This window comes from Adiantum capillus-veneris, chromosome 18 (assembly GCF_014529385.1).
Source record: "Adiantum capillus-veneris isolate H3 chromosome 18, ASM1452938v2, whole genome shotgun sequence".
Lineage (NCBI taxonomy): Eukaryota > Viridiplantae > Streptophyta > Polypodiopsida > Polypodiales > Pteridaceae > Adiantum > Adiantum capillus-veneris.
Genome location: NC_140948.1, coordinates 59393348 through 59420232, shown reverse-complemented (window position 1 = coordinate 59420232; position 26885 = coordinate 59393348). Strand labels below are relative to the sequence as shown.

The 26885-nt window shown below is 47.1% G+C and overlaps 1 protein-coding gene across 1 annotated transcript in view; it reads right to left on the bottom strand.

Annotated features, from left to right (window-relative positions):
- The window catches only part of LOC147435734 (uncharacterized), a 254651-nt gene that overhangs the window by 210704 nt on the left and 17062 nt on the right, over positions 1-26885 (bottom strand). Inside the window, exon 3 of the mRNA XM_086488033.1 lies at positions 9307-9528. Coding sequence (XP_086344159.1) covers positions 9307-9528 — 222 coding nt within the window. The remainder of the gene's footprint in view (positions 1-9306; positions 9529-26885) is intronic.

Below are 26885 nucleotides of genomic sequence, written 5' to 3'. Positions count from 1 at the left end.
CCGTCGTTTCTTGCCATTTTTGTCCTCATCACTGGAATCAGAAGAGGAAGAGTTGTCGGAATTGTCAAAAGAGGATGAGGAAGAACTGGACACACCCTTGAAGCGTACATGCTTCTTCGCTTTTCGTGCATTTGCAAAAGAAGACTCTCGACCCAAATAACTAGGGTAATCTATTCCCTTGCTGCGTCTCTTTGAATGCTTCGTGGTCTTCAATATTTGGTTGACTCGTCATTTGATCACATCATCAAGTTCATCTTCAGTGTACATCAGCGGGATAGGAGATTTCTTCAATGCAGACTTTAATGGTAAATCGATGGTCGTACGCCATTGGGAATACATCTCATTGATCGGCTACCGGGTCAAAAATTTTGCATACTGGGGATCCTTCAAATACTGGAGCAGCTGCTTAGCACAAGCATCAACCTACTGTTGATGTTGCATCTCCATTCGTGCATACTTCGTAGGCCGTGGAGGCCCGTACTCTTGTTCCGATTGCCCATTTGAATTTCCTGTACTTTCACCCGATCCAAAATTGTCGGGTGGGTTCGTCTAGTGATTGCGAAATTCGTCATTTAAATCCATGTGTGTCGCAGTAAAAGGATCGGATTTCCCGGTGGAAGGAAAATCGATTGAGCTCTGATACCACTGTAACAAACTTAGATACCCCAAGTCGAAAATCGGCCATGACACACGAAAGAATCACTTAAAATACTTCACAATTTTATCATACTTTTAAAACAGAGTCGACACTGGCCGGGGTAGTTCTATGCCCAGAGGTATTGGCCCAATATCCCACTTCTTAAACACATCATACCCCGCAATTGTTAGGTGCAACGGAATGAATGTTTGCGCTTTGCTCAAGATGAGTGCTCCGAACTGTGCTAAAGGTTCCTTTTAGTTCTTATGGAAGGGAGAGCCTTCCGTTCTTAATGGAAAGTGCTATGATCACAAACAAAGTGAATGGACAATGTGCGTGCAAGTGTATGAGACTGAGAGATAGAGAGAGAAGAGAGATATGACACCAAAGACGTTGTAAAACCCTCCTCCAAAGGCCCCCACTCTCGTCGGCGAGAGTGGTCTACTTATTGATTGCACAAAGTGGTACAATGACGATGCAGTGGATTGATGCAACCTGGGACTATATCGGTGCCGACGACGGGAATGACGACAATGACCTTAGGGCTGAAATCTGTGGTCTTCTAACTGCTGAATTTCGGGGTTGTTTCGGTGGCTGAAAATGACTGTTTTGGCTGCATTTTCGAGGGCTAAAAATAGGGGTCTTCTACAATCACCTAGGGCTGAATCTACTGCTGTCATGCATGCTGAAATCGCTGACTCTCTGCTGCCAAAATGGGCTGAAAATAGGAAACACTGGCTGGTACTGTAGCGTTAGTAAAACACTCGCCTATCTGGTAAGTTGGCGATGATGCAAAGCTGAAAACACCATGGATCTGGGAAGGATGGCGATCACTGTAATTGAAAAACGCCAAGATCAGGTGGGAGGTGCTAACGCTATGTGAAAACGCTAGGGCTGAGTGTAGGCGAGGAAGGGAAGACCAAAAACGCCAATGCTGGGTATGGGCGATGATGAGGACCAAAAACGCTGGGGGTACTGATGGGGGTTCTTGCTGAGAAGGTGCCTGTTGAGCGGGGAGCTCCTGCTACCTCTTCTGCCATTGAGTGCTAACTTGGGTTTGCTTATTTATTAACTTAGCAAAATTGCCCTACCTACTTTTGTTGGAAAGTCACTTAAAAATAATAAGTGAAAAATTTTAAAAATAGGGAAAATAGGCTAAATGCACTGGAAAATTCCCTGACTGAATCTGATGGATTCTGAAGGGAATACTGATGATCATGTTGTGTGCAACCAGAGGATATGCATCTATGCTAAGTGACTAGGCATGCACGGTCTACGAATAGACTCACAAAAGTGCCAGATCACTTCTAATCTAGACTGACTGGACTGACTGAACCCTTATCATGGTGTAGCTTGTCCACGGACACATAGAGTTGGATGTGTCACGTGACATCCCCTCCTTTTCAAAGTGAACTGTACTGGTACGGAACTGTATGGCGTCGAGGGAGATCGTCAATAACATCCCGAATCCTGGAAGGGACTCTTCGCCGGCCCACTCTGATGTGTGGGTCGTGCGGTACTTAAACTTCATAAAGGTCTGCAAAGTCTTCTTCTTTGGGCCGTGCCGAAAGCAACACAAAATCTTCTGTGGGTCCTTCCATGCTTCAACTTCGTCTAGAGTCATGCTTCCTTCTTCTTCAAGAATCTCCATGGCTGAATATTCACGCAAACAATGAGATCGAATGTTTCTCTTATGATCTAGAGAAATCAACTGTGGCAAAACACAATGGAAGTGCCCACGCTTGGTGCTCATACTTTCATGTGCTCGTTCGGAAACTGTGTCATGCCAAGGAAGAGACATGGAATGTGACTTCCTTACATACATACTTTTTAGCTTTTTTCATGAAAAATCCGTATACATTCGTGCTCATCCATGAAAGAAACCTGCTCAACATACAATATATCATGCCTAGGAAAAGGGATCACATAACGATGCTGACTAAAATACAGGAAACGATCACGAATGAAACGTTCGAACAATGCGTGCATATCAATCATGCGAACACATAATACTTCCTGTGAGGGTTCTTTGGACCTAGGCTCAAGAGCCAAGATCGATCCTTCGTGATTAATCGAATCTGCAACGAGGTTAGCTTCACTAGAAAAAGTATCAACTAACACATCATCCTTGTGAACAATCACATCTTCTTCATGCAACTCATCATGCTTGTGAGAAATCACATCTTGATCGTGCAAATCATCATGCTTATCTTGGTCATCCAAACCATCATGCAAATCATTATCATTCAAATCATCATGCTTCTCATAATCATAATCATGCAAATTGTGTGTCATGCTGTGGAGAAAAAGAAACTGAGAGAGTCTCCTTCTCCTGAAACCTTTCAATCTTGTCCTGCATATTAGCAATGAGAGATGGAGAATGAACAATGTCCTCTCCATGAATGATAATAGGAGAATCACTTTTGGCATTGAGAGTGAAAGTGTTAGCCGCAAAATCAATGAGAGCGTTATTATCACGAAACCATTTAATGCCCAAAATCATATCACATCCTGCGAGAGGAGAAACAACAAATCGTGAGTGAAGGCAACTTGTTGAATTCCAAAAAACACATCAAGGCACTCCTCCGTGAGGAGAGCGTCCATACCGGGAACAAAGCCAGAGACCTCGATAGGAGATCTCGGACTAACTTCGAGGTGGGCTCTCTCAACAAGAGAGGGACTGATCACATCATGCATACTACCTGGGTCAAACAATATGACAAAACGCTGCCCCAACGTACGACCGTAACATTTAATGAGAGAATCATCAATGGGAGGGTCCTGAGAAACTTGGGACACACTCGTGTTATCATTAATTGCATTGACAGAGGAAGTGGGTTCTGTGGATTCTTTAGATTCATTCGATTTAAGCTTAGGACATGTTCTTTTTATGTGACCCTTAATGTGACAATGAAAACAACGACCTTCCTTAGAATAAGTGCTTTGCTCTTCCGACGTGATGTATCCTCCTACAATTCCTTGTGCTACCTTTTCATCTGGAGTAAGCTTAGGTTTAGCAATTGTGTTAGCCTTACCTTTAGATTCATTGGAAGAATTCTTTTCTGAGAGATTGTTGGAAGATTCGTTAGAAGAGTTACCATTCTTACCGTTCTGAGGGTTCTGAGAAGTCTGCGAGGTACTTGTGGAAGTCTTGTTCTCCTTAGGCTTTCCCTTGTTGTGCTTCATCTCCTGTGCGAGAGCAATCGCTACCGCCTTGTTGAGATCAATTGGATCGAGCACCTCGACATCGTACTTGATATACTCGTCCAATCCAAAGAGAAAAGCCTCTTTGCGCTCATCATCCGATTTTCGTAATTGAGTGCCTAGCTGCAAAACACGATTAGAAAAAGACATGACCGGCATACCATTTTGCTTGAGAGGACGCCAATCGTCCTTCAATCGTGCGAGGTACTGAGGTGGCATAAACCGCGCCTTGAGCTTGTCTTGGAAATCAGTCGGAAAGGGGTGTGAATTCGTCGGCTTCCTCTAGGTGCGCGGCTAACTGTGCCTCTTGCCATGCGTGGTATCAATTGATGGCATCACCGGCAGGGTACATAGCTGCCGTCAAAACTTTGCTATTTCTTGTCCTCTTAGTTGTCGCAAAATAAGCATTAAATTGATGCAACCAAGAATGAATAACCGTATCATCCGTCTTACCGTCATACTTACTGAAAGTCAACTTCTTTGTGACTGGATGGTTGGAATCCGCATCGTGGCTTGCACCACTTGAGGAGCTCCCACGATCTTTGGGTGGTTCGGTCTTCGCGGCTAGTACTTGTCGAATCAATTCTTGAGTGCATAGTTCTCGTTGAGCCTCACACTCGATCTCCAAGGCCTCTCTTTGAGCTGCCTCTTCCGCCTTTCTTTGTTGTTTTCTTTCTTTGCGTGCGTCACGCTCGCGTTCTAAAGCAAGGCGATTTGCTTCTTGTTTGGCCATTATCTGCTTGACCATTTCCTCCATAGGGTTTGGTACACTTGGCGGCGTAGATGGCGAAGGGGGAGGGTCGAAAAAATCTCCTGGTGGGGAAAATTCTTCGTCGCCTCTCTCATGCTCATCATCTGTATGCAAAGTATCCATTCCGCTCTGGGTGACGACCATGCACTATGATCTTTAATTCTTAAGTTCACGAGAAACTTGGGTTCTTAAGGGTCTTGGGTTCTTGGATTCTTGGGTTCTTAAGGATCTTGAGGTTCTTGAGGTTTTCATTCGCTTGTAAACCACGTTTGAGAAGGATCTTCTCTTCACCCGAGTTCTACTCCTTTCCGCGGGCGCACCCCTTGGCGGCCTTGCGCTCACACCAATGTTGCTTTTTTCCACCTCACGTCGATTGGCCGGCCGCTAAGTGCACGGTCCGCTCTCAATCAGTGAAAAGAGACACAAGGGGAGGCTAGACAAGGCCTTCATTCCTGGGATTCCTGTCACTCTTCAACAAACACAATTAGGAATCGACACGCCCAAGCGAACTTGGGTTTGTGCGACCTCAACAAGCAAAAGAAATTTTGTGGTTCTTGTGGTTCTTATCTTGAGTGATACAGAACACTGCCAAAGCTCTGATACCAATGTTAGGTGCAGCGGAAGGAATGTTTGCGCTTTGCTCAAGATGAGTGCTCCGAACTGTGCTCAAGGTTCCTTTTAGTTCTTATGGAAGGGAGAGCCTTCCGTTCTTAATGGAAAGTGCTATGATCACAAACAAAGTGAATGGACACTGTGCGTGCAAGTGTGAGAGATAGAGAGATAGACAGAGAAGAGAGATACGACACCAGATACATTGTAAAACCCTCCTCCGAAGGCCCCACTCTCATCGGCGAGAGTCGTCTACTTATTGATTGCACAAAGTGGTACAATGATGATGCAATGGACGGATGCAACCTCGGACTATGTCGGTGACGATGATGGGGATGAGGACGACGACCTTAGGGCTGAAATCTGTGGTCTTCTAACTGCTGAATTTCAGGGCTGTTTCGGTGGCTGAAAATGACTGTTTTGGCTGCGTTTTCGAGGGCTGAAAATAGGGGTCTTCTGCAATCACCTAGGGCTGAATCTACTTCTGTCATGCATGCTGAAATCGCTGACTCTCTGCTGCCAAAATGGGCTGAAAATAGGAAACACTGGCTGGTACTGTAGCGTTAGTAAAACACTCGCCTATCTGGTAAGTTGGCGATGATGCAAAGCTGAAAACACCATGGATCTGGGAAGGATGGCAGTCACTGCAATGGGAAAACACCAGGGTCAGGTGGGAGGTGCTCGCGCTATGTGAAAACGCTAGGGCTGAGTGTAGGCCAGGATGAGAAGACCAAAAATGCCAATGCTGGGTATGGGCGATGATGAGGACCAAAAACGCTGGGGGTACTGATGGGGGTTCTTGCTGAGAAGGTGTCTGTTGAGCGGGGAGCTCCTGCTGCCTCTTCTGCCATTGAGTGCTAACTTGGGTTTGCTTATATATTAACTTAGCAAAATTGCCCTACCTACTTTTGTTGGAAAGTCACTTAAAAATAATAAGTGAAAAATGTCAAAAATAGGGAAAATAGGCTAAATGCACTGGAAAATTCCCCTGACTGAATCTGATGGATTCTGAAGGGAATACTGATGATCATGCTGTGTGCAACCAGAGGATATGCATCTATGCTAAGTGACTGGGCATGCACGGTCTACGAATAGACTCACAAAAGTGCCAGATCACTTCTAATCTAGACTGACTGGACTGACTGAACCCTGATCATGGTGTAGCTTGTCCATGGACACATCGGGTTGGTGGTGTCACGTGACAACAATGATGCCTCTTATTTCTGATTTGAGAACCCTATTTGCCATGCTTTGGCACTCTTTACAGGACCTGCACCAACGACGAACATCATGTTGGATGCGTGGCCACACATATCCTTCTTGCAAGATTTTATGCAAAGTGATCTTTGAAGCAAATTGACCACCACAAGAACCCTCATGATTCTCCTCTAAAATTTTGTAAATTCCTCTTCCCATGGCACCCTTTTCATCACAAGATCATCCCCTTTTATATTACAAGATATCACCAAGCAGCACATACCTTTTGGGATGATGAAGAAAGTTATACTTCTTTGATTTCTCTAACTATGATGGAAGCATACTTATTTGTAAAAACTCCTCTTCCCTCTCCAATGCTTCCCTTCCTAAATAAAGAGGAGAATCGGCCCTTACCATATACAATGCAAACATAGTCTTCCAACGACAGGTGTAATGGCAACATCCCCTCCAGGTACCGCTGGAGCAGCCTCGACTGGCGGCCCCATTTCCTCGGGCGTAATTCCAAGTCAAGCCTCCAATTCGGTTGAAGTTGGTCTTGGCTCCTCCATCAAAGAAGATAAGGGCTTCCTAGTCTCGCACTTTGCCCCATGCTCTGCACAGTTTGGTACTTTCATTCATCTGATCAGGGTCGACGGTCCCACAAAATCTGGTACCAGTCCTACGTTCGTCTTTCCTTTTCTTCCACGCTCGGTTGTTGCTTTGTAACTCTCTGGCTTATCCTCTGGTGGTCCTCCTGTTCATCTTCTTTTCAAGAGTTATGTCCAGCTCTTTTTGCGAGTACAGGTTCCTCTTTTCTGCATTCGTCTCTCCTTTCAGCTTTCCTCCTGACCTGAGAGGAGAATCAATGGCCTCACGCCATCTCGAGTAAATCTCATCAATCGGGGAATTCTTCAAGTGTTTTGCAAATCTCGGGTCTCAAAAGTACTTGATCAATCTTTTCACACATGTATCAACCTGCAATGGATGCTTGTACTCCAATTTGGCCAAATTTTCTATAGAAAATTTTCCCAAATCTTCATTCTTTTCTTCAATTCCCACGCCGAATTTCAAGTTTTCTTTGGATCCCACCAAGAGGAGTTATCTCTGTTAGATTCTCCGCGAAAACCCATGTACACGCTTGGGTTCTTTATGGCTTATGCCCTGTAAGACAGGGCGATGAAGACGGGAGCGTGCCCAATGAGTGATGTACAAAGGGTGGAAGTCGCTAATAAGTCCGAGGTTGAGACACAAAGATTCTTACATACAGATAAAATCTGGACTATTGTGTCGTGTTCCCTCAAGAACCTATGTTGCAGAAGGGATCGGATTCTCCATAGAAGAAGAATCTTTCTGAGCTCTGATACCACTATAACAGGCTTGGACACTCCAAGGGAGATAGCAAGAAACTTCAAAATCACTGAACTTTAAGAGAGAGAGAAAGAGAGCGACACGTCCGGCGATGTTCCATGCCCAGAGGTATTGGCCCCAAAGTCTAGGGCCCCTTTCAGTATTTTTTTATCATTAATCATTGCAAAGTACAACTCCCGAGGGACCTTTGCTCTCTGACTCTACGTCCAAATGCTCTCAGAGTGAGGCCCCAAGGGATCTTATAAGCAATACAAGGGATGCCAAAAGCAAAGCCCCAAAAGAAATCAGTTCAAAAGCTTCAAGTCCCAAAAGCATATGGTCCAAGAGCTAGCGGTCCAAAAGTTGCCAGCGTAAATTGCAGATTTCCGTACAGCCTGCCACGTCGGCCAGCCAACAATTTCTCTTCTCTTCTCTTTTTTTTATCTATGTGTCACGTGGGCCCCATTGGACGGGACCCCATAAGTTGGGAACAACTTATAAATAGTCATTTTATCCATCTTGACATGCCATGTCATAATTTTGTGACAAAAGCCATCCCCAAAGAATCTCTTTACGGTCCAACGGCGGGTCGAAATGCTGAAGGTGGAGTTGAATTGGTCTAGCCATCACCCCCTAGGACCATTAAGCGCAGAGCAACTTGTAAGTAGATGCAAAAGCGAACGACCCTCTAACACGGAGCACAATGGACAGACATTGTGTCGGCACCTCCAACTATCAGCCAGTTTAAGCCCTCCTATCCTCGCAAGAGCCAGCGCTCTCTCCTTCTTCCTATCAACAACAGTGCTCCTATTGAGCTTTAGCAGGTATCCATGTGTTTGTTCATAGCCGGCCGTCTTATAGGGTTCCAACGCCAGGCACAAGTGCCTCTCGTCCCACTTGTCCCATGCGTGGTAGCTAACTGAGCTGAAGTCAGCCACAGGGATATACTTATTTATTCAATTCTGGGTTCGGGTCATCCAGCCGCAGGGATATACTAAATCATCCCTACTAACTTCATTAATGCCCCTTAGTAGGCATTGAACTCCATGTCAATCTCTGCTCCAACAAAGACTCATCGTAGCCATCTACAAGTACAATCAGATTATCCAGATAATACAACATTACCAATAACCACCATCTGTGACAATAGAGAATCTGCACAAAAGGATTTTTAGGAAGAAAAAGCTCCAGTCAATACCATAATTTGTACATGTGATGCGCCAAGTATCAAACAGCACTATCAGACATTTCGCAAGTTTTTGGTGACAAGACAACCCAAGAAACTTTTTAAAGTCCCAAATCTCACACCTAACACAAAAATCTAAATCTGTGGTTATGAACAGATCAAATAAATTTAATTAAACCTTGGACAAAAATCCAATTCTATGGTTATGAACAGATCATATAAATAAAATTAAAAGTTTGGAGGTTTTGTTTTACCAAGGACCAGAGAAAACAGCTTAAAAACCCTTTTGGACATCTTTTTCTTTGCCTTAAAACATCACAATAGTGAGTTAATTGCACAAAATAGTTTATTACCAGAACCTAATGAGTGGCTTACATCCTTTGTGCCAAAAAGTAAGAGCCTTGCATCTGGTGACCATTCCACATTTGCAAGCTTTGTTTTCAAATCTTTTCCCCAGATTCGATTTCCATCCACATTTCCTACAATTACTTGGCCATCCTCATAGATGATGCAAACCTTTTGTCCATCACCAGACCATTTGATGTCCTTTACCACACTCTTGCTTCGATTGTTGACCATTTCTTCAAACCAAAGTCCCTACAACAATCTGAAGAATCTTAGCTGGATACTGTATATTGTCTGAATGAAGCAGTAAAAGAGACGTCTTAAAGAAATAGTGATATGTTGATACAAGTAATGGTGGAGTTTCTAACAAGGAACATTTCCGTTGTACTACAACCATCATTAGTTATTTACCACCCAAGAGACATCTCATATTATCCGATCAAAGTTTGGAACACCATAATGGACTTTTAATTGCTATAGTCGCAACCAACTTGGTAATAGTACCATACTCACAGGGAATGGCCATTTTCAAGTCTCCGTTCCCCGCTCCCATTCTAACTTCCCGTTCTGAATCTGCGTTCTCTGTTTCAAACGTGAGTGTCCATAACAGGAAATGGCATTTCATGCCCATTGTTGTTCCCCGTTCAGATTTCCCGTTCCGGGTAACTGTGCTTGGTACACCCACCTTTGAGTTTCTCGCTGCTTCAGTTGCTACCCACCATCCTTGGCACCCCAAACCCCTTTCTCGCACTCTTGCCCCTCGGAGTATGAACGAATGGAGTTGCCGCGTCAATAGCAGGTTGATGCCTGTGCCCGACAGATGCTCCAGTATTCAAAAGATCCTCAGTATGCAAAATTTTTGATCAAGCACCCAATTGACAAAATGCATTCCCAATGGCGTACGGCCAACCGTTCACCTCTGAAGTCAGCTTTGAAAAAGACACCTATGTCAGCAACACCTACTCAGAGGATGAATTCAACGAAGCAATAGAAAGGCTAGTCAGTCGACTCATGAAGACCAAGAAGCAGCCGAAGAGACAGAGTTGAGCAACAGACTATCCCGGCTACTTGGGTCGGAAATCTACTTATGAGAATGCACGAAAGGCAAAGAAGCATGTGCGCTTTGAGGGTGTTTCCAGTTCATCCTCATCCTATTTTGACAGCTCTGACAGCTCAAACACTTCTTCCTCCTCTCACTCTAGTGACGAGGACAGAAAGAGCAGGAAGAGGAGAAGGACTCAGAGACATAGAAAAACAAAAAGAAGGCAAAGAAGAGCATATCCCACCGGCGATCTCCCACGTAATTTGACCGATCAAATCCTCCTCTAAAAGTTTGGACTCCGATGAGCTAAAAAGAGGAAGTATTTTTATAGAGCCAATCAGTATGATTTTCTCGAGGATAAGGGCAAGAAGCCGAAGGATTTCAAGGAGGGAGAGCAAGCATTGAAATTTTGATACTTTTTCTGGTTTTCAAGATACCCACAAGGCCTCGCTTTCATCCCTCAACAGTTCGATATAGCCTTCTCCAGAGGACACTACTTAGAGCACTCCAAGGTTAGGGGGGGCAGCATCTTATCTTAAGGGAAACGCGCAAACATGGTGGTCTTACGGAGGGAAGCACCAATGAAGTGGCTACAGTTCAAGCAAGTTTTTACTTCTTCATGGCTCACTCAGGAGTACGAACGTGACATTGGTGCGACCAAAGTTGGTTGATGCTGTGAGCAGCACAGTGTATTGCTATGGGGGTCTACATGTGCATGGCAAGATGCTAAAGCAGATATAAAGTCCCTAGGCAGGCAAATGGTGGTTGAAATGTATGTCTGATGTGGTTTTTTAGGCCAAAAGGGCTCCACGACTAGATGTGATTGCTAAATACGTTACAATGAATCATGACTCTCATCTAAGATCTCGACAGGGATAGTGATGTGAATTTTAGTGCAAGTGTTGAATATGTGTTGTCTAGTGCGTCGGTACTTAGAGTCAGTATCTACTGAACTAGTTTCTAGCTTATGTTGGTTTTGCAGGCCTAGTCGAGGGCGATTACAATTCTTTCAAGAGGGAGGTATGTCACAAAGTGCTCACGTGGCATGGCCGATTGGACGTACTATGAAGAGAGGGGGGTCCAAATCCTAGTGAAAAGATGCAGATAGAGTTTTACCAACTTACAGAGCCTATCCGAGAGGCTTAAATTAAAGATCTTGAAGCTTATAAGTTGCAACTTATGGTACCCCGACCGAGGGGCCTGAAACCTATTTTTAAATAAAGTTGGACCCAAAATTGCGTGAAGATGCTGATGTGGGCAGCACCGTACGGCCGTTCCACAATTCGCGCTGACTGCTAACGTGGCACTGTACAGATTTCCGCGGTTTGCGTTGGCTGCCCTAGCGCCAACTTTTGGGGCCCAGATGCTTTTAGACTTGAAGCTTTTCATGTAACTGCTTTTGGAAGGCCTAGGGCCTATAAATAAAAAGCCAGGGCTTCTCTCTTGCCAATTTGTACATTGTGGAGCACGGCAGAGACGAGGACCCTCAGACATTGTACTTTGTGAAGCATCAATAATAAAGAGATACCAAAAGGGGCGCCAGTCTTTGGGGCCAATCTCTCTGGGCACGTAACTTCGTCGTGTCGTGTCGTCTCTCTTTCTCAGTTTTGTTCCATTTGTTGAGTTGTTTCAGATTTCTCTCACATGTGTTGCATCAGATTATTGGCCTGGGGTGCCCAAGTCTATTACATTTGCTGCCCCCCTCCCCCCTTCTCATCAACCCTCTCTCTCCTACCACCCCCTAGCCCCCCCCCGGGCGAGGCCCTCGCTCGCCCACTTGCTTCCAATTTCAATGTTCTTCATAGATGGACTCTGTGACGAGCAAGCAAACATGGCACCAAGATGGAGTCGCAGCCAATGTATCCAAGGAGACCACAAAACAAGAGATTCTTCTATCAGCGTCACGACATCCACGGCACGTTCTGCGCGGCAACACGCGAACTTCATGGAAGTGGCACAGTACGGCAGTTTTTGACATGACTTACTTTTAACAGTGAAAAGCTTATAGGCTATAACTTTTGAAAGCAAAAGACTGGGGCAATTTTAAAAAGCTGACTTTTAAGTCGCTTTTGAAACACTAAGCGCTTATAAATGAAAGGCCCGGGCCATTGTAAAAATTCCGATCAATAGTGTGTGGTCACATACAATTGTAACTTGTGGAATTTAGTCAATAAAGGAATACCGCTTGACTTTCATAGGCTCATCAAGCCCAAGAGCTTCCACTGTAGCTGTTGCATCTGAGTCATTGTCAGCCTCTATGATCTCATGTCATGTGCACATGGCTCTGTGTGCCACGTGGACATGCTTCATCGACTTCCAAAGCCAGTTTTCTCCTTCCTAGATAGGAGTGTCTAGAATCCTAGGAGAATGAGTACTCGCAATTTTGTGAGCCTGTTCGAAGAACCCGCATGTCTGGACGAGTCCATTAGATTAGGTTTTCTAGTTTAGGAACCCTCTTGCATAAATGGTTTGTACATGCGTTTTGAAAAGTTTTGTTACACTACGGTCAGCATCTCGCATGAGGTGCATGTATTTTTTGGTTAGAGGAATCCAAGGAGCCATTCCCAGCGTCGATTGGATTCCCAAATCAACAGATGTGCGACAGTTTCACCCAAAACTCACCCCCTGGCCGAAGTTATTAATAAATCATTTTAAATGTTTTGTTTGTTGGGTCTGGTGGACAGTTTGTCCTACCTAAGCCTTAGTAAATTTATAAGTCAAAGTTTGAGCTGGTACTTTGGCAGCCCATCGAACCTCACCTCGGCCATTCCCTCACCGTCATTGAGTGCTCCATTGTTGTCCATCATCGGGATCATCAGATCTCTGTTTTCAATCCTGCTTTATGCGATAGATCTGCTGCGTTTTTGCAGCCAGCTTTCAGCCCTTCATTCCTCTCTCACATCGGGAGCGCAATTCAGTCCCAGATCTACCCCTTGGTGGCCATCGGCAATCCCACATTGAGAAGGATCCAAAGGTGCATCAAATCAGCCCCGGAGGTGCTTCATCTTGAAGAGTTACCGAGGTGACATTCCCCATTCGAGACAGTAGAGTCTGCACTTAAGATATTGCATGTGTGTATTGGATATTTGCAATCGTAAATTCTTCGACATGGCAGATCGCATCATTGAAGACATGCACAAGAAACACGAAGATGTTGATTTCGAGTATCAGAAATTGTCAGCAGCCTATGACGACAAAGGAAGGCGCCATCCAGATAAGCCTATTATCTTTGGATAGCCTATTATCTTTGGAGACTTGGCATTGTTTGAAGAACCATCTCTCCCATCTGCTTGGAGAATTCCTCATTCTAGAAGAGGCATTGCATTGCCATCAATCTGCACACATCTTTGGCATCACATCAGGTCCACACCATCTGCATCTTCTTAGCAATCGATTGCCATCAATCCGAAGCGAAAGGCTTCCAATCCGCGGCAGCCACCGCGGGAGTTTGCAAGCATCGTGAGCCTACATTCATAGCCACATCATTTGCAGAGATGAGGATTCATCTGGAGCTTCCATCATATCGCAATCTAGTCGAAGCTCCAAGAGGAGCCTCTGTCTTTGAAGAGTTACTTGGCGGTTTCCTGACACATCATACAGAGGCTTTGCCATGGTTCGTGGGCGTTCCAAAGGACATATCCATCTTCATTTCCCATTTGGCGTTGCTCTCACCAATCTTCCCACATAGGGGCAGCATAGGCTGCCTGGTAACCTTCATGGACATCGGTGTTTGCATATCCAGCCATTCGCTCTATGCGCATCCATCCCATTTGCAGTTTGGTTCACACCAACCAATTTGGGGCAGCAAAGGTTTGTTGGCCGGTAACCAACAAGGGCATCGTTGATCCAAGAGGCAGTCCATTGTTTGCAAGTAAATGCATTCACTGATATGTATCCGATGCATTCACTCTTGGTCCTTAACTGATACGTATCCGATACATTCACTTAGAAGAAACCATTGTAATGTTTTGTTTTCGGTCCTATGGGTCATATCTCACCTCCATGGACGATGATTTCTCTCTCTCTCTCTCTCTCTCTCTCTCTCTCTCTCTCTCTCTCTCTCTCTCCAGAAATTTTCAGAGTTATGGAAGGCGTTTCTGTAGCAGCATTTCCGAAGTGAACAGGTTCAACAAAATTGATTCTCATCTCCTATTTTACATACAATGTCTTCCGGCACTCGCAAGGGTTCTTCTTCTTCAACAAGGTCCACAACCATTGTGGAAAATGATCCAAAATCTCCTAAGTGTGGAGATAGCAACACAACCACCCAACCAACGACATCGGAAACCATGATCATGGCGTACTTGGTATCATTGCAAGAGACCGTAAACAAACAAGGCGAAGACTTACGAGCACTTGCAATGGAGAATGGCACACTAAGGGTACTTGTGGTTGAGAATGAGAATCTCAAGAGGACACTTGAGATGCAAACAACACGTTTGATGCAACTTGAAGAGGAAGTGAAGGAATGTAAACGCTCTCTTGTGGACTTGAATGCTTTGAAGGAGCGGATGAGCAAAGTAGAGCATGACCATGTATTGAAAGAGGAGAAATTTGACACTATGAGACGGGATGTATGCGACATGAAAAATGTATGCACAAACAAGTCTTGGGCTGATGTATGTGGTAGCAATGTGGTTTCTAATTCCTCACTCATGCAAGCTATGGTTCAAACAAAGAATGTTGAGAATGTGGATGTGGAGGAGTTGAAGGAACGGGAGCGACGTTCCAAGAACATTGTTATTCGTGGAATTCCCGAAGAGAAGTTAGAGACACCTCCTTCTCTTGCCATTGTTATTGAAGATTTCTTCAAAACCCACTTTGGCATGTCCGGAGTTATGGTCTATGGAGCACATAGAGTGGGGAAGCAAGGAGCTCCTCGCTCGGGAGAACGGCCAATTGTATACACCATGTCGGATGAGACCAAGCGAAAGATTATCCTTGATAATAGTTGGATCTATTTGAGGGATACAAAATGTTTTGTATGTGAAGATCGCACTATTAAGCAACAAAATATGCGTCGCAAGGCATATGAGGAAAAGAATAATAAAAACAAGGAGATCTCTCATGAAGAAAATGTGCCCAAGGAGGAGGCAAGTATCTCAAGCAAATAGGGATGTGTGACCTATGAGACCGAGTTACAATTGAAAATATGCTTTTGGAATTGTAATGGATACCCATGGAATGCGGGGGTTGGCATTGATGAACTAACAAGCAAAGCCGATGTTGTACTTCTTGTTGAAACTTGGGAGCATGATACACAAAGGATTAACGGCTTGGAGGATTACAATGTACATTCATTGATGTGGTCAAAGAATCTCAAGCAACGAAGAGGACAAGGAGGGTTAGCATGTATGGTTAAGAAAGGATTGGAAGATTTTGTATCAATTGTGAAAGATGACAAGTACAAACGTTATGTATGGCTGAAAATTATGACACCAAAAAGAGCACCCATTTTTGTAGCCGGTTGCTACATTCCTCATCATGATTCTCCCTTTTATGCTTGCATGGATAGAGATCAACCATTTTCTGATTTGGAAGAGGACATTGCTTATTTCAAGGTGAAGGTGATGTTATTGTATTTGGGGATATGAATGCTCGCACAAAAACATTGCAGCATGATACTCAACAATTTGATATGCCATACATTTCAAGGGAGTTGGAGGAAGTTCACTTGTATGATCGTACTTCAATGGATGAGAAAGAGCCGGATCACTATAGAAAGTTACTTTTACATATGTGTAATAGCACGGGTATGCTCATTGCCAATGGTGTATCTTTTTGGAGTGGAACCAATGGATTTACATGTAGGAGACATAATGGGGATAGTGTGATTGACTATATGCTACTCTCTGAAGCCATCATGTATCGCATAAAGAGTTTTATGTTTGGTCAATGGACCCCGGAATCCGACCATCGCACCTTATGTATTGACCTTTCATGTGGAGAAGCAACTAAGCATGATAATCTCAGCCAAAGGAAAGAGAAGTTATCACTATGTATGGATTTCAAACGGGCATCAATGTACATTGAAATGGTTGAGCAAAAATTATGGATGATAAAGCTTCAATGTGATGCACCATTGGAAACTAAATGGGAAGCTTTCAAGAAAGCTATTTGTTCTTGTGTGGAAGAATGCTTTGCCATAAAGCATCTCCATGGTATCAACAAAGATAGATCACGCAAAAGGTGGTTTGATAAAGAATGTCAAGATGCTCGAAAGTCCTTTATAAAGCTTGATGCAACTATGGACAAAGACAACTATCAAAGTCATTTGCATACATACAAGGCATTGATTCAAAAGAAGAGAAGAAGATGGGAAGTAAAGAAACAAGAATTTTAAGTCCAAGAAAAGGCACATGCATGTGGAAGATTTTGGAGAAACTTGAGAGGCAAGCGGGTTGAGAATTTTGGTAACTTGAGTCTAGTGGATATGTACACACATTGTAGGCAATTATATGAGCAAGAAAATACTGAAAAAAATCCATTTTATGGTTCACTCCCATGTATGCCGTCTTTTTTTACTATTGAGGATGTATGCGGTGGGCTTGAAAAGTTGGCCACTCGCAAAGCGGGAGATCTTCAAGGTATCAAGCCGGAGATGATCAAATAGACGGGAGATTTTACTCATGAGTGGATGTGTGATATGTTCAACCTTGCACTTCAACATGGTATGCCTTATGATTGGAGTACTAATTGGGTTAAGCCTTTGCATAAAGGAGGGGATGTAAAGAATGTAAGCAACTACCGGACTATAATGATTGGGTCTCTTATGGCAAAGTTGTTTGGGTGCATAATGGAGATGAAATTGAATGATTGGGCTGAAGAGAATGCCATAGCACCATTGATCATCTTGTCACTCTTCGTGTTCTCATGGAGGAAAGTCAGTTGAAAGGCAAGCGATTGTATTGTTGTTTTGTGGACTTTAAGAAAGCCTTTGATATGATTCCACGTAACAATTTGTGGAGAAGGATGGAAGAACTCCAAGTGCCAAGTGAGTTTATGCTTGCGGTTTCTCGAATCTATGAGAAGGTGATTTGTCAATTGCGCATGGGAAGAGAAATTTCAGAAATTTTTGTAAGCACTATTGGGGTTAAACAAGGATGTCCATTGTCACCAACTCTCTTTGGTCTATGCATCGATCAATTGGAACAAATGGTACTTTACTTTATGCAAGAAGAAGGCATTGAAGAGGTCACTATTTACAATGCGGTAATCATGCTTTTGTTGTATGCGGATAATGTAGTGCTTCTAGCACACACTTTAGAAGATGCACAAAAGCTTATGGTTGTCCTTGAGAACTTTTGCTTGCATAGTGGGCTGATTGTAAATGAATCCAAAACAAAGGTTATGCTTGTGAAAACCAACCATAGGGAGAAGCCATGCATTGTGTACAACAACGAGACACTTGAAGTTGTTGAGAGCTTTAAGTACCTTGGCCTTGAGGTTCCATCCAATCACAAGTGGCATGAATGTGCTATGCGTCGTTTGGAAGCGGGAAAGAGAGCATATTATGCATTTGAGAACATGTGTAATGCAAGAAACATCAAGTGTTGGGTTCTCAAGAAGTATCTTTTTGATGCATTGGTGACACCGGTTCTTCTTTATGGAGTTGAAGTGTGGGGTGGGAGCATCTCAAAGTCTACTTGGAAAGAGTTTGAGAATGTCCAAAAGCGTTTTCTTACAAACTTTCTCCAAGTTAAGACACAAACACCATATATGCTCCTACTTCTTGAGTCGGGATCTCTTCCAATTGAGGTTATGGGCATGGAAAGGGTTGTGGAGTACATGATAAAGATGCGTCAAAACCCCTCACATCGACTTCCTACAATTGCGTGGGAAGCAAGCAAAAAAGTTCAAAAGACGCATAAAAGCAAGATCTTGAGCACAGGATGGATGCAAGACATAAAGAAGTGGTTTGGGAGATGGGATGCATTACACTTGCTACATGATGCTTCAATTGACTCTCAAGTGAATGAAGCTTTTCTACAACGCCAATGTATTACGGCTTGGGAGAAATTCCCTTGTCCGCGATACGCACTATCGCAGCAATTCGGCTTAGCTCCCATTTCCTTCGATGCGAGATAGGGCGTTGCGGCAATGGAGAAGAGTCAAATCGATTGTGCACATTATGCTCACTGCAAGTTCGAGAGTCTGAGTACCACACACTACTAGAGTGCTCAGCTTTTGATCACATCCGAACTTGCTTCTCTCACATTTTCAGCCATAACTTAGACCTACACACTTTCCTCTCCCAGCCAAAGTGTGGGCTCTCCATTGCGACTCTCATCACTACAATTTTGGAGCATCGAGAGTCACTCATCAGCCATACACATACTACATCATATGTAACTTTGGTCCCATAGGTCATATTTGACCTCCGAGGACGATAATAAAATCTCTCTCTCTCTCTCTCTCTCTCTCTCTCTCTCTCTCTCTCTCTCTCTCTCTCTCTCAAGTGTGGTAGATTGGTTATGCCATTTCCCTCTTGAATAACAGGTCTTGAGTTCAACTCCTCATCGGCTAGATCTTTAAGGTCTCTTAGGATAGTTTCCTACGACGTTAAAACTCTCTTCTTCTCGAGTGTGTGTGTGTGTACCGGGTGTGTGTGCGCGCCAATAAAAAGAGAAAAATGGTATAACCTTTCTATCACCCAAGTGTGGTAGATTGATTATGCCATTTCCCTCTTGAATAACAGGTCTTGAGTTCAACTCCTCGTCGGCTAGATCTTTAAGGTCTCTTGGGATAGTTTCCTACGACCTTAAAACTCTCTTCTTCTTCTTCTTCTTCTTCCTCTCTCTCTCTCTCTCTCTCTCTCTCTCTCTCTCTCTCTCTCTCTCTCTCTCTGTGTCTGTATATATATATATAGATCATGACATTAAAGGACAAATTTTTGCCAGAGTGACCAGAGCGATTAGGCATTGAGGGCTTATAAAATGAAAAGTAAGGTAACTCAAGGGAAGAGGGAACTATTAAATCTGTATGTACAGAGGAGGGAGAGTTGTCAAGCATTTGTTGTAATTGAATTTGCATATGAGCAAGTTTATGAGTTGACTCAATAACTAACTTATGCAAGTCATTCAATTGCTTTTCAAGGAAATGCAACTCGACAGTATGGTAATTGCTTTGAAGCAATTCAGGGCGAGGTTTTGCTTGATCAGGCATAGTTACATAAGGAGCTATAAAAAATTTATCTGTGTCGGAGACAATAAAATCTTTTCCTTCGATCATGCAAAACTGTATAGTAAAAGCAGAGGAGGAAGAGTCTAATCTTCCTATGAGTCTTAAGCAATGCCTACAAAAGGTTTGATCTTTTTGCTCAAAGGTTTCCAAATATTGGCAATCCTTTACTCGCATAGCTCTAGACTTTGTAGGGGCTTTATACACAATAGAAGAAATGGGCTTTTGTGAACTAATTAAATAATTAGAGAAATCCAGACTATCTATATTTAGAACTCTATTTATAAGAACAAAAGTCACTTTAAAATAATAAGTGATGCTTGAACGGGCTCGCTACTGGTGCACGCTCCACCCCCCCCCCCCCCCCCCCCCCCCCCCCCCCCCCCCCCCCCCCCCCCCCCCCCCCCCTCCCCCCCCCTGCTGTTGCGCCATCTCTGCCCTCACCCTCCCCCCTCTGCCCCCGCGCTGCCGCCTGCTCCCGCGCCGCCCCCCTCGCCCTCGCGCTACCTCCAACCCCCGCACCCTCGCGCTGCCCCCATTGCCCCCGCGCTGCCTCCCTAGCCCAGCTCTGCCCGCCACCTTTCCCCTCTGCTGCCCGCTGCCCTCGCCCCCCTAGCTTCCCCCAATTCCGCACGTTGCCCCCCTTTCCCTGGCCTTTTTTTCCTCCCCCGCCCCCCCCCCCCGCCCCCCCCCCGCCGCGCAGCCTTTTATCTTTCGCTTACAGCTTTACCCGTCCCCGCATCCCCCCCCCCCCCCATCCTCCTCGCTTCCGAAGGTCTTCTGCACCTGGCTCTGTAGCACTTCTTCTTCGGACAAGTGCTTGGCGTTCTCGTTTGCAGATTTTCTTCACCGCCCGCTTCTTCGACTCAGCAGTAGACACAGATGGAGGCTCCAGCTCCGCCACAGAGGGACTCGCCTGAAGCCCCCTCGCCCGACCCCGCTGAGCCCACCATTCGACTTGCTCTTTCGCCGACAGAGCAAGCGAGCCTTGCCGCAAAGGTAGAACGCTTGCACGCGACTTCTGTCATCTGCAAGGTTCTCGGCACCCGTCCTAGCAGAGGAGAGCTGCGAGACCTTCTCCAGGCCCGCCTTCTCGCAGAGGTGGGCAAGATCTTGGATGTCTAGATTCTCGGACGGGGGTACTACCAGATTGAGTTCGAGACTTCCGAGATGGCCTCCAAGGTCATAGCTATGAGTCCACTAGCCATCCGAGCATCACGTGCCCACTTTCGACAGTGGCGACATGGTTTTGACCCGACTTCGGATGTGCTCGTAGAGGAGGCAGACATCCCGATCTCAGTCTGCTTTCCGGGTTTACGGAGGGAGCACCTTCCACTTCTTTGCAGGATTTCTCCACCATCGGGACTGTCCTGGAGACACCTCGTACGGCAGCATCAGTAGCTGCCAAGGCGGCTGGCATCCCTTCAGTTCCAGTTTTGGTCAGAGATACCCACACGCTCCCGAAGGTCATCCTTCTGCCTCGGGTGAGTGGGGGTTGGTTTAGACAGAGTGTGGAGTACTCGGGTCTCCCGAACCAGTGCTTCATTTGCAGACAGATGGGCCACCTAGCGAAGGCCTGTCCACGGAGGAGACCACGACCCGCACCTCAGCCTCAGCCTGCCAAGGCTGGGCCGCAGCCACAACCACAGCCAGCGACACAGCGCACAGATTCAGAGCCACCCTCCGAGCCTGGGGCTCAAGCGGAGGAGGGTTGGCAACAGGCCCGTGGACGTCGACGCCAGGGGCCACAGCGACATCCTGGCACTCACTCATAGTGGCCCTCAGGTGCCTACTCAACAGCAGTGGGTTCCCACGGGGAACCGCTTTGGTCCTCTTGAGCAGGAGGAGCCCCCTACGCCAGCCTCCACTTCCGCTTCACCCTCGTCCGCCGCCCCACCCTCCAATTTCTCCTCCTCCTCCTCCTCCCCTCCCTCGCCCTCTGCTCCCGCCCGCTCCCCACCTCGCCCCTCTGTCTCTGTCGCCCCACCCCGCTTCTCTTCCCCTCCGCCCCCCCCCCCCCCCAGCTCCTTCTCCCCCTCCTTCTGCTTCAGTACCTCAATCAACTCAGGAGACTGGTCCCTCGCTGGCGGCTAGGAGATCTCTTGGCAGCGCCTTTGCCACGAGTCGCCTAGCGAGAGAGGGTCAGCCATTCTTGCGGCCCCCTCTGCAGATTCAGACATCTTCCCTTGCAGCTATCCCTTGTGGTCTGACGAGCATTGACCTCCGACACCGCTGGGATTTCTTCGATTACGGGTTCACTCGCTTTCTCGGTGATTCCGCAGCAGACCATGAGGCAGCCTGCTTCAGGGTCCACGCTCTGTTCCTCGCCGCTAGGGGGACAGAGGCCTTGGACTCAGCAGTTGGTTTCTCCTTCCCCCTCTGTGGTAGGATCGAGACAGAGTGGTCCCTCGACTCAGTGGTGGGATGGTTGCATACACAGGTTCTCGAGTTCTCTCACCACATGGGAGAACTTGGCGTTACAGATTTGCTACAGACTTTGTGGCCACTGGCCAAGTTTGCGGTGACACCCCTAGACTCAGCAGGATGTAGGCACATTGTGGTGTATTTTTTTGCTGATACGCAATGTTTGCCTTGCTATGTATACATTCATGAGGACTCCTCGACAGAGGAGGTTGCTTTACGCACGGCTCGCTCTGCTTGGGCTTGGACCAGGCATTCACTGCAGTCTCGCCTATCTAGAGGACGCTCGGATGCGGATTACTCCCCATCCAAGCCAGCCTCGAAGATAGCCCGTCTTGCTGCTGCGGCAGCATCTGTTCTCTCTCGCTCCCCATGAGGATCGTCTCATGGAACGTGCAGGGACTAGGTGGGCCCCAGTTTCAGCGACAGCGGGGCTGATTGCGTCAGGAGCTTCAGCGTTGCCTTGTGGGAGGAGAGATTGACCTCCTTATGCTTCAGGAGCACCATTTGTCTGAGAGCCGCATTCGGCGATGTGGTGAGATTTTGCGTGGACGCTATGATACCTTTTGGTCAACTGCTTTTGGACCTGGAGGCATCCAGGGTGGGGTATGTATGACTATTGCGGACTCATTGCAGCAGGCCATTGTGGACAGAGAGATTATTGTGCCAGGCAAGGCTCAGTGGATTACTATGCACGTTCAGGGTAGCCTCGTGGGCTTCCTGAACATCTATGCGCCCAATGTGGCGAGTGCTCCTGCAAAGTTTTGGTCACTGATTGTTGAGTCTTTGCCACAGGTTGACCATTGGTGTGTAGGGGGGGACTTCAACGTGTTGGAGGACCCTTTTGACAGGATCGGAGGCAGCCATGCTACTGTGCATGGAGTCGAGTTAGCAGCTTGGGAGAGGTTGTGTATGACTTTGAGGGTCTCGGATACATGGCAACATTCTGGCTTTGTGAGGCCTCCAGAGAGTCTTGCCTTCTCTAGATCGGACCGCAGAGTGGGAGGAGTGTATCTATCGCGCATAGATCGCTTCTACACTAGTGACCACTTCAGTGACTTGGGGGGATCAGTGGGCATCCTGGCAGGGACATCCTTCTCGGACCATGCACCAGTGATCCTCACAGTGGCAGACAGGCAGGGAGGTGGGAGGACGATGCTTCGCATCCCAGAGTGGGTCTTGTTGGACTCAGCACTCAGAGAGAGGGTAGAGGCTCTCTGGATAGAGGGCATGGACAGCCAGGCTACACCTGCAGACAGAGTGGCCTTAGGCCTAGCTTAGCTTAGCCATTTTTTTCTCCAGGAGTCTCTCGCTCGACGGGCTGCAGCGAGAGTGAAGGAGCAGCGTCTCAGACGAGGCATTGCTTCACTACAGAGGCTGCAAGAGCAGCATCCAGACAGTCCATGGTTGGAGGAGCAGTTACAGCAGGCTCGACAGGAGGTTGCTTGCACAAAGGAGAGGTGCCATGAGTTTGCCTTTCACCGACAGGCATCTCAGTGGACTCAGGTGGGTGACAGAGTGACAGGTGCTTTTTTTGAGACAGTGGGACCTCGGCACTCGCATGCCAAGGTCAATCAGTTGAGGAGACCCAATGGGTTAGTTGTTTGTCAGCCCGAGGATATGCGTGCAGTTGCTACTGACTTTTACCGTGAGTTACTGTCGGCTGAGCCCCAGTCACAGAGACAGGATGCATGCAGGGAGCAGGTTTGGGAACAGATGCCTTGTCTTGTGACTGAGGAGATGCGCCAGAGGCTAGAGATACCTCTTCAGCTTGAGGAGCTGCACACGGCTCTTAGGGCCCTCCCTCGTGGTAGCTGTCCAGGTGAGGATGGGCTGACTCCCAGCTTTTTCTTGGAGTACTGGGACCTGCTTGGCCCAGATCTATGTAGTGCCTTTCAGTACATTCTGCACACAGGAGTCATGCCGGATAGCATGATTTACCTCATTCCAAAGGAGGGTGGTTCCTTGGATGAGATTTAACAGAGGCGCCCCATCACCATCCTCAATTCAGCCTACAAAATTCTTGCCAAGGCTTTGAGTTTGAGGATTCAGCCACTTTTGGAGAGCCTTATGCATGGGACTCAGACAGGTTTTGTCAAGGAACGCAGTATCCTTGACAACATCTTCACTTTCTGGGAGGCTTCCTCCCTGGCACGACTCCATGGAGAGGACCTTGTGATTCTTCTTCTCGATTTTGAGAAGGCATACGACAGAGTTGACTGGGACTTTCTAGAGGGCACGCTACGCAGGATAGGTTTCTCAGATGCTTGGATCAGAGGGGTGTCAGCTTTGTACAGACAGGCTCACAGTCAGGTGCTTTTGGCAGGAGGTAGAGGTGAGCGCTTCATGCTTACACGATCGGTCAGACAGGGTTGTCCTCTTGCCCCCTTCCTCTTTTTGTTCTATGCGGAGGCGATGAGCAGATTTTTGGTGTCACAGCAGGTTGGTCTGAGGGGCTTAGCACTCCCTATACGGGGAGATGAGTTTCTGGACGCTGAGTTTGCCGACGACTCAGCCTTGTACTTAGAGGGCCAGGAGGCCAATCTACATAGCTGTGAGCGGGCTTTGGAGACCTTCTGCTGTGCATCGGGTGCACTGATCAACTGGAGAAAGACAGTGGCTTTCTCGGTTGGCAGTGCTCCTGTGCTAGATTGGATGCCAGGAGAGGGTTTCAGGTGGATTCCCCCAGGGACTACAGTTCGGTACTTGGGTTGTCAGGTTGGTTTGGACTTGTCCCCCGAGCAGCAGATTGCTCCTCTTCTCCTTTCCATCAGGAGAAAGCTGTTACATTGGAGCTCAGCACGACTTTCGCTGGCTAGTGGAGTAGTAGTTGCCAACCAGGTGTTGTTGGCGACTATGTGGTACATCACTTCTTGTTGGATCTTCTCGAGTTCTTGTATCAGCCAGGTTGAGAGGCTGATCAGAAACTTCCTTTGGTCAGGTCGCGACACTCAAATTGCCCGAGCCAAGGTGGCTTGGTCGGTCATCACACTTCCTTGTTCTCAGGGAGGGCTTGGGATCATTGATCCAGCACAGTAGAGCAGAGCCCTTCTTGGGAAGTTCGTCGTTAGAGGACTTCTTCCAGGCGAGGAGCCTTGGAAGGAGTTCTTGCTGCAGAGGCTTCGTGCAAGGGTGCCTCAGTCAGGAGGCCCTTGGCAACCTTCGACCAGATGGATCTTTACAGAGATGCGCCGAGTTGGTTTGAGCAGGAGACTGGAGGACCGATTCGCTATGAGTTTGCTTCGATCTTGGGAGCTCTTACGGCGTGGCCTAGAGCAGAGACACCCGACGTGCACGGAGGAGCGCCTACGGCAACCCCTCGTCTGGAACCCCATGGTTAGCACTCTGAGAGGCCACTTGGTTGGGAGTCGGCCTCAAGTTTCTTGGGGTCCCATGGCAGCAGGTCCAGCGCGCTCTCTAGGTGACTGGCTAGCATTCACAGGTTTGTCAGAGGAGGTGCAGGATGTCCAGCTACAGGGCATGAGAGGGGTGCAGAGCATGTGTCAGGACATCTCAGAGTCAGTTCCAGCTGAGTGGCTCACGTCTCTCGAGCCAGTAGCACCCCGGTGGATGGGAGCCTTCACACGACTGGAGGTTCTCATTTCAGTCAGGGCTTGCTCAGAGACGGTCCCAGCCTTGTTCTTTGAGCTTCAGGGTGGGGGACGTTTACAGCGAGTTGCAGTAGAGGCCCCGCAGGTAGCAGAGTGCTGTTTCCAGAGGATCCGAGTTGTGGGCATCTGTGGGAGGACTTGCGTCATCGACCCTGACCCAGCAGCTCTTGAGACAGGACACTGGAGGCTATGGGCTTGGTAGTGCTGTCCACTAGCACGAGTACAATGGGATCCTGGTGAGTGGCTATGGAGGGACCCCTTCTCTTCTGCAGACCGCCCATGAGTCCCCTTTTTTCTATACACTGTTCGACTTGGAAGTCATATACTTGCAGCACAGAGAGAGGCCCGCCCCGCTGCAGCACGTCATTGGCAGGAGGAGGGCCTCACAGTCGAGTTCTTGGCAACTTTTTGGCAGAGGCTGTGGGACTCCAGACAGCCGAGGCGCGTCACTTTGTTCCAGTGGCTGGTTGCACACAGAGCCACAGCAGTAGGGAGCTGGCTTGTGCATAGTGGTCTCTCGGCCACATATGCAGCCTGTGACCAGTTGGTGGAGAGTCAGCGTCACTGTCTCTGGGACTGCCCTTCGGCCCAGCAGGTGTGGCTACGAGTTCTTCGGCTGATGCCTGTCCTCTCCACGGCTCGACAGTACACTTGGGGGGCAGCGGCTTGGTCCACCCTCACGGGCCCGGCACTTCAGTTTGAGCTATCTTCCACCAGCAGGATGATAGTGATGCAGGGGGGGCGACCTACACTCCAGCCTGCTACAGTGCTTACTCCACAGGAGTGGTGCAGTGAGAGAGAGGAGTGTTGGGAGCTCATCAGTGGCCTGACACTTTGGTTCATCTGGCGGACCCAATGTTTCCGCATCTTTGAGGCTCGCCCTGTGCCACCAGCAGAGACTATTCATGACTTTTGGCTAGAGCTGATCCATACTCTCAAAGGACAGCTTGAGGGACTACAGGGCAGCTCCAACCGCATGCGGGAGCGCCGCGAGGCTTTCCTTCGACTCTAGCGCCCTGGGCCTTTCTACACCATAGTCCAGGGGGTGCTCAAATGGCACTACTGTCCACCTGTGTGGCTCTTCCCTCCTCCCATCTCTTGATTTAGCCTCATTGTATATATGCTGTTTTTTCATTGGGAGAGTCTCCCCATCATGCTTGTTGTAGCCCTCTCTTGCAGAGGTGGTTGTAGCCCTATGGGCAGTCTTCATTAACTAATAGAAGGATCTTTTTCTCGGAAAAAATAAAAAACTCTATTTATAAGTTCTTTTGTAGCGTAGGCTGTATATCAACTGCCCAATTTTCTGGTAGTTTTACTTCGGACCAAGAAATTTGATCACAGCGAAGCATCTGAGA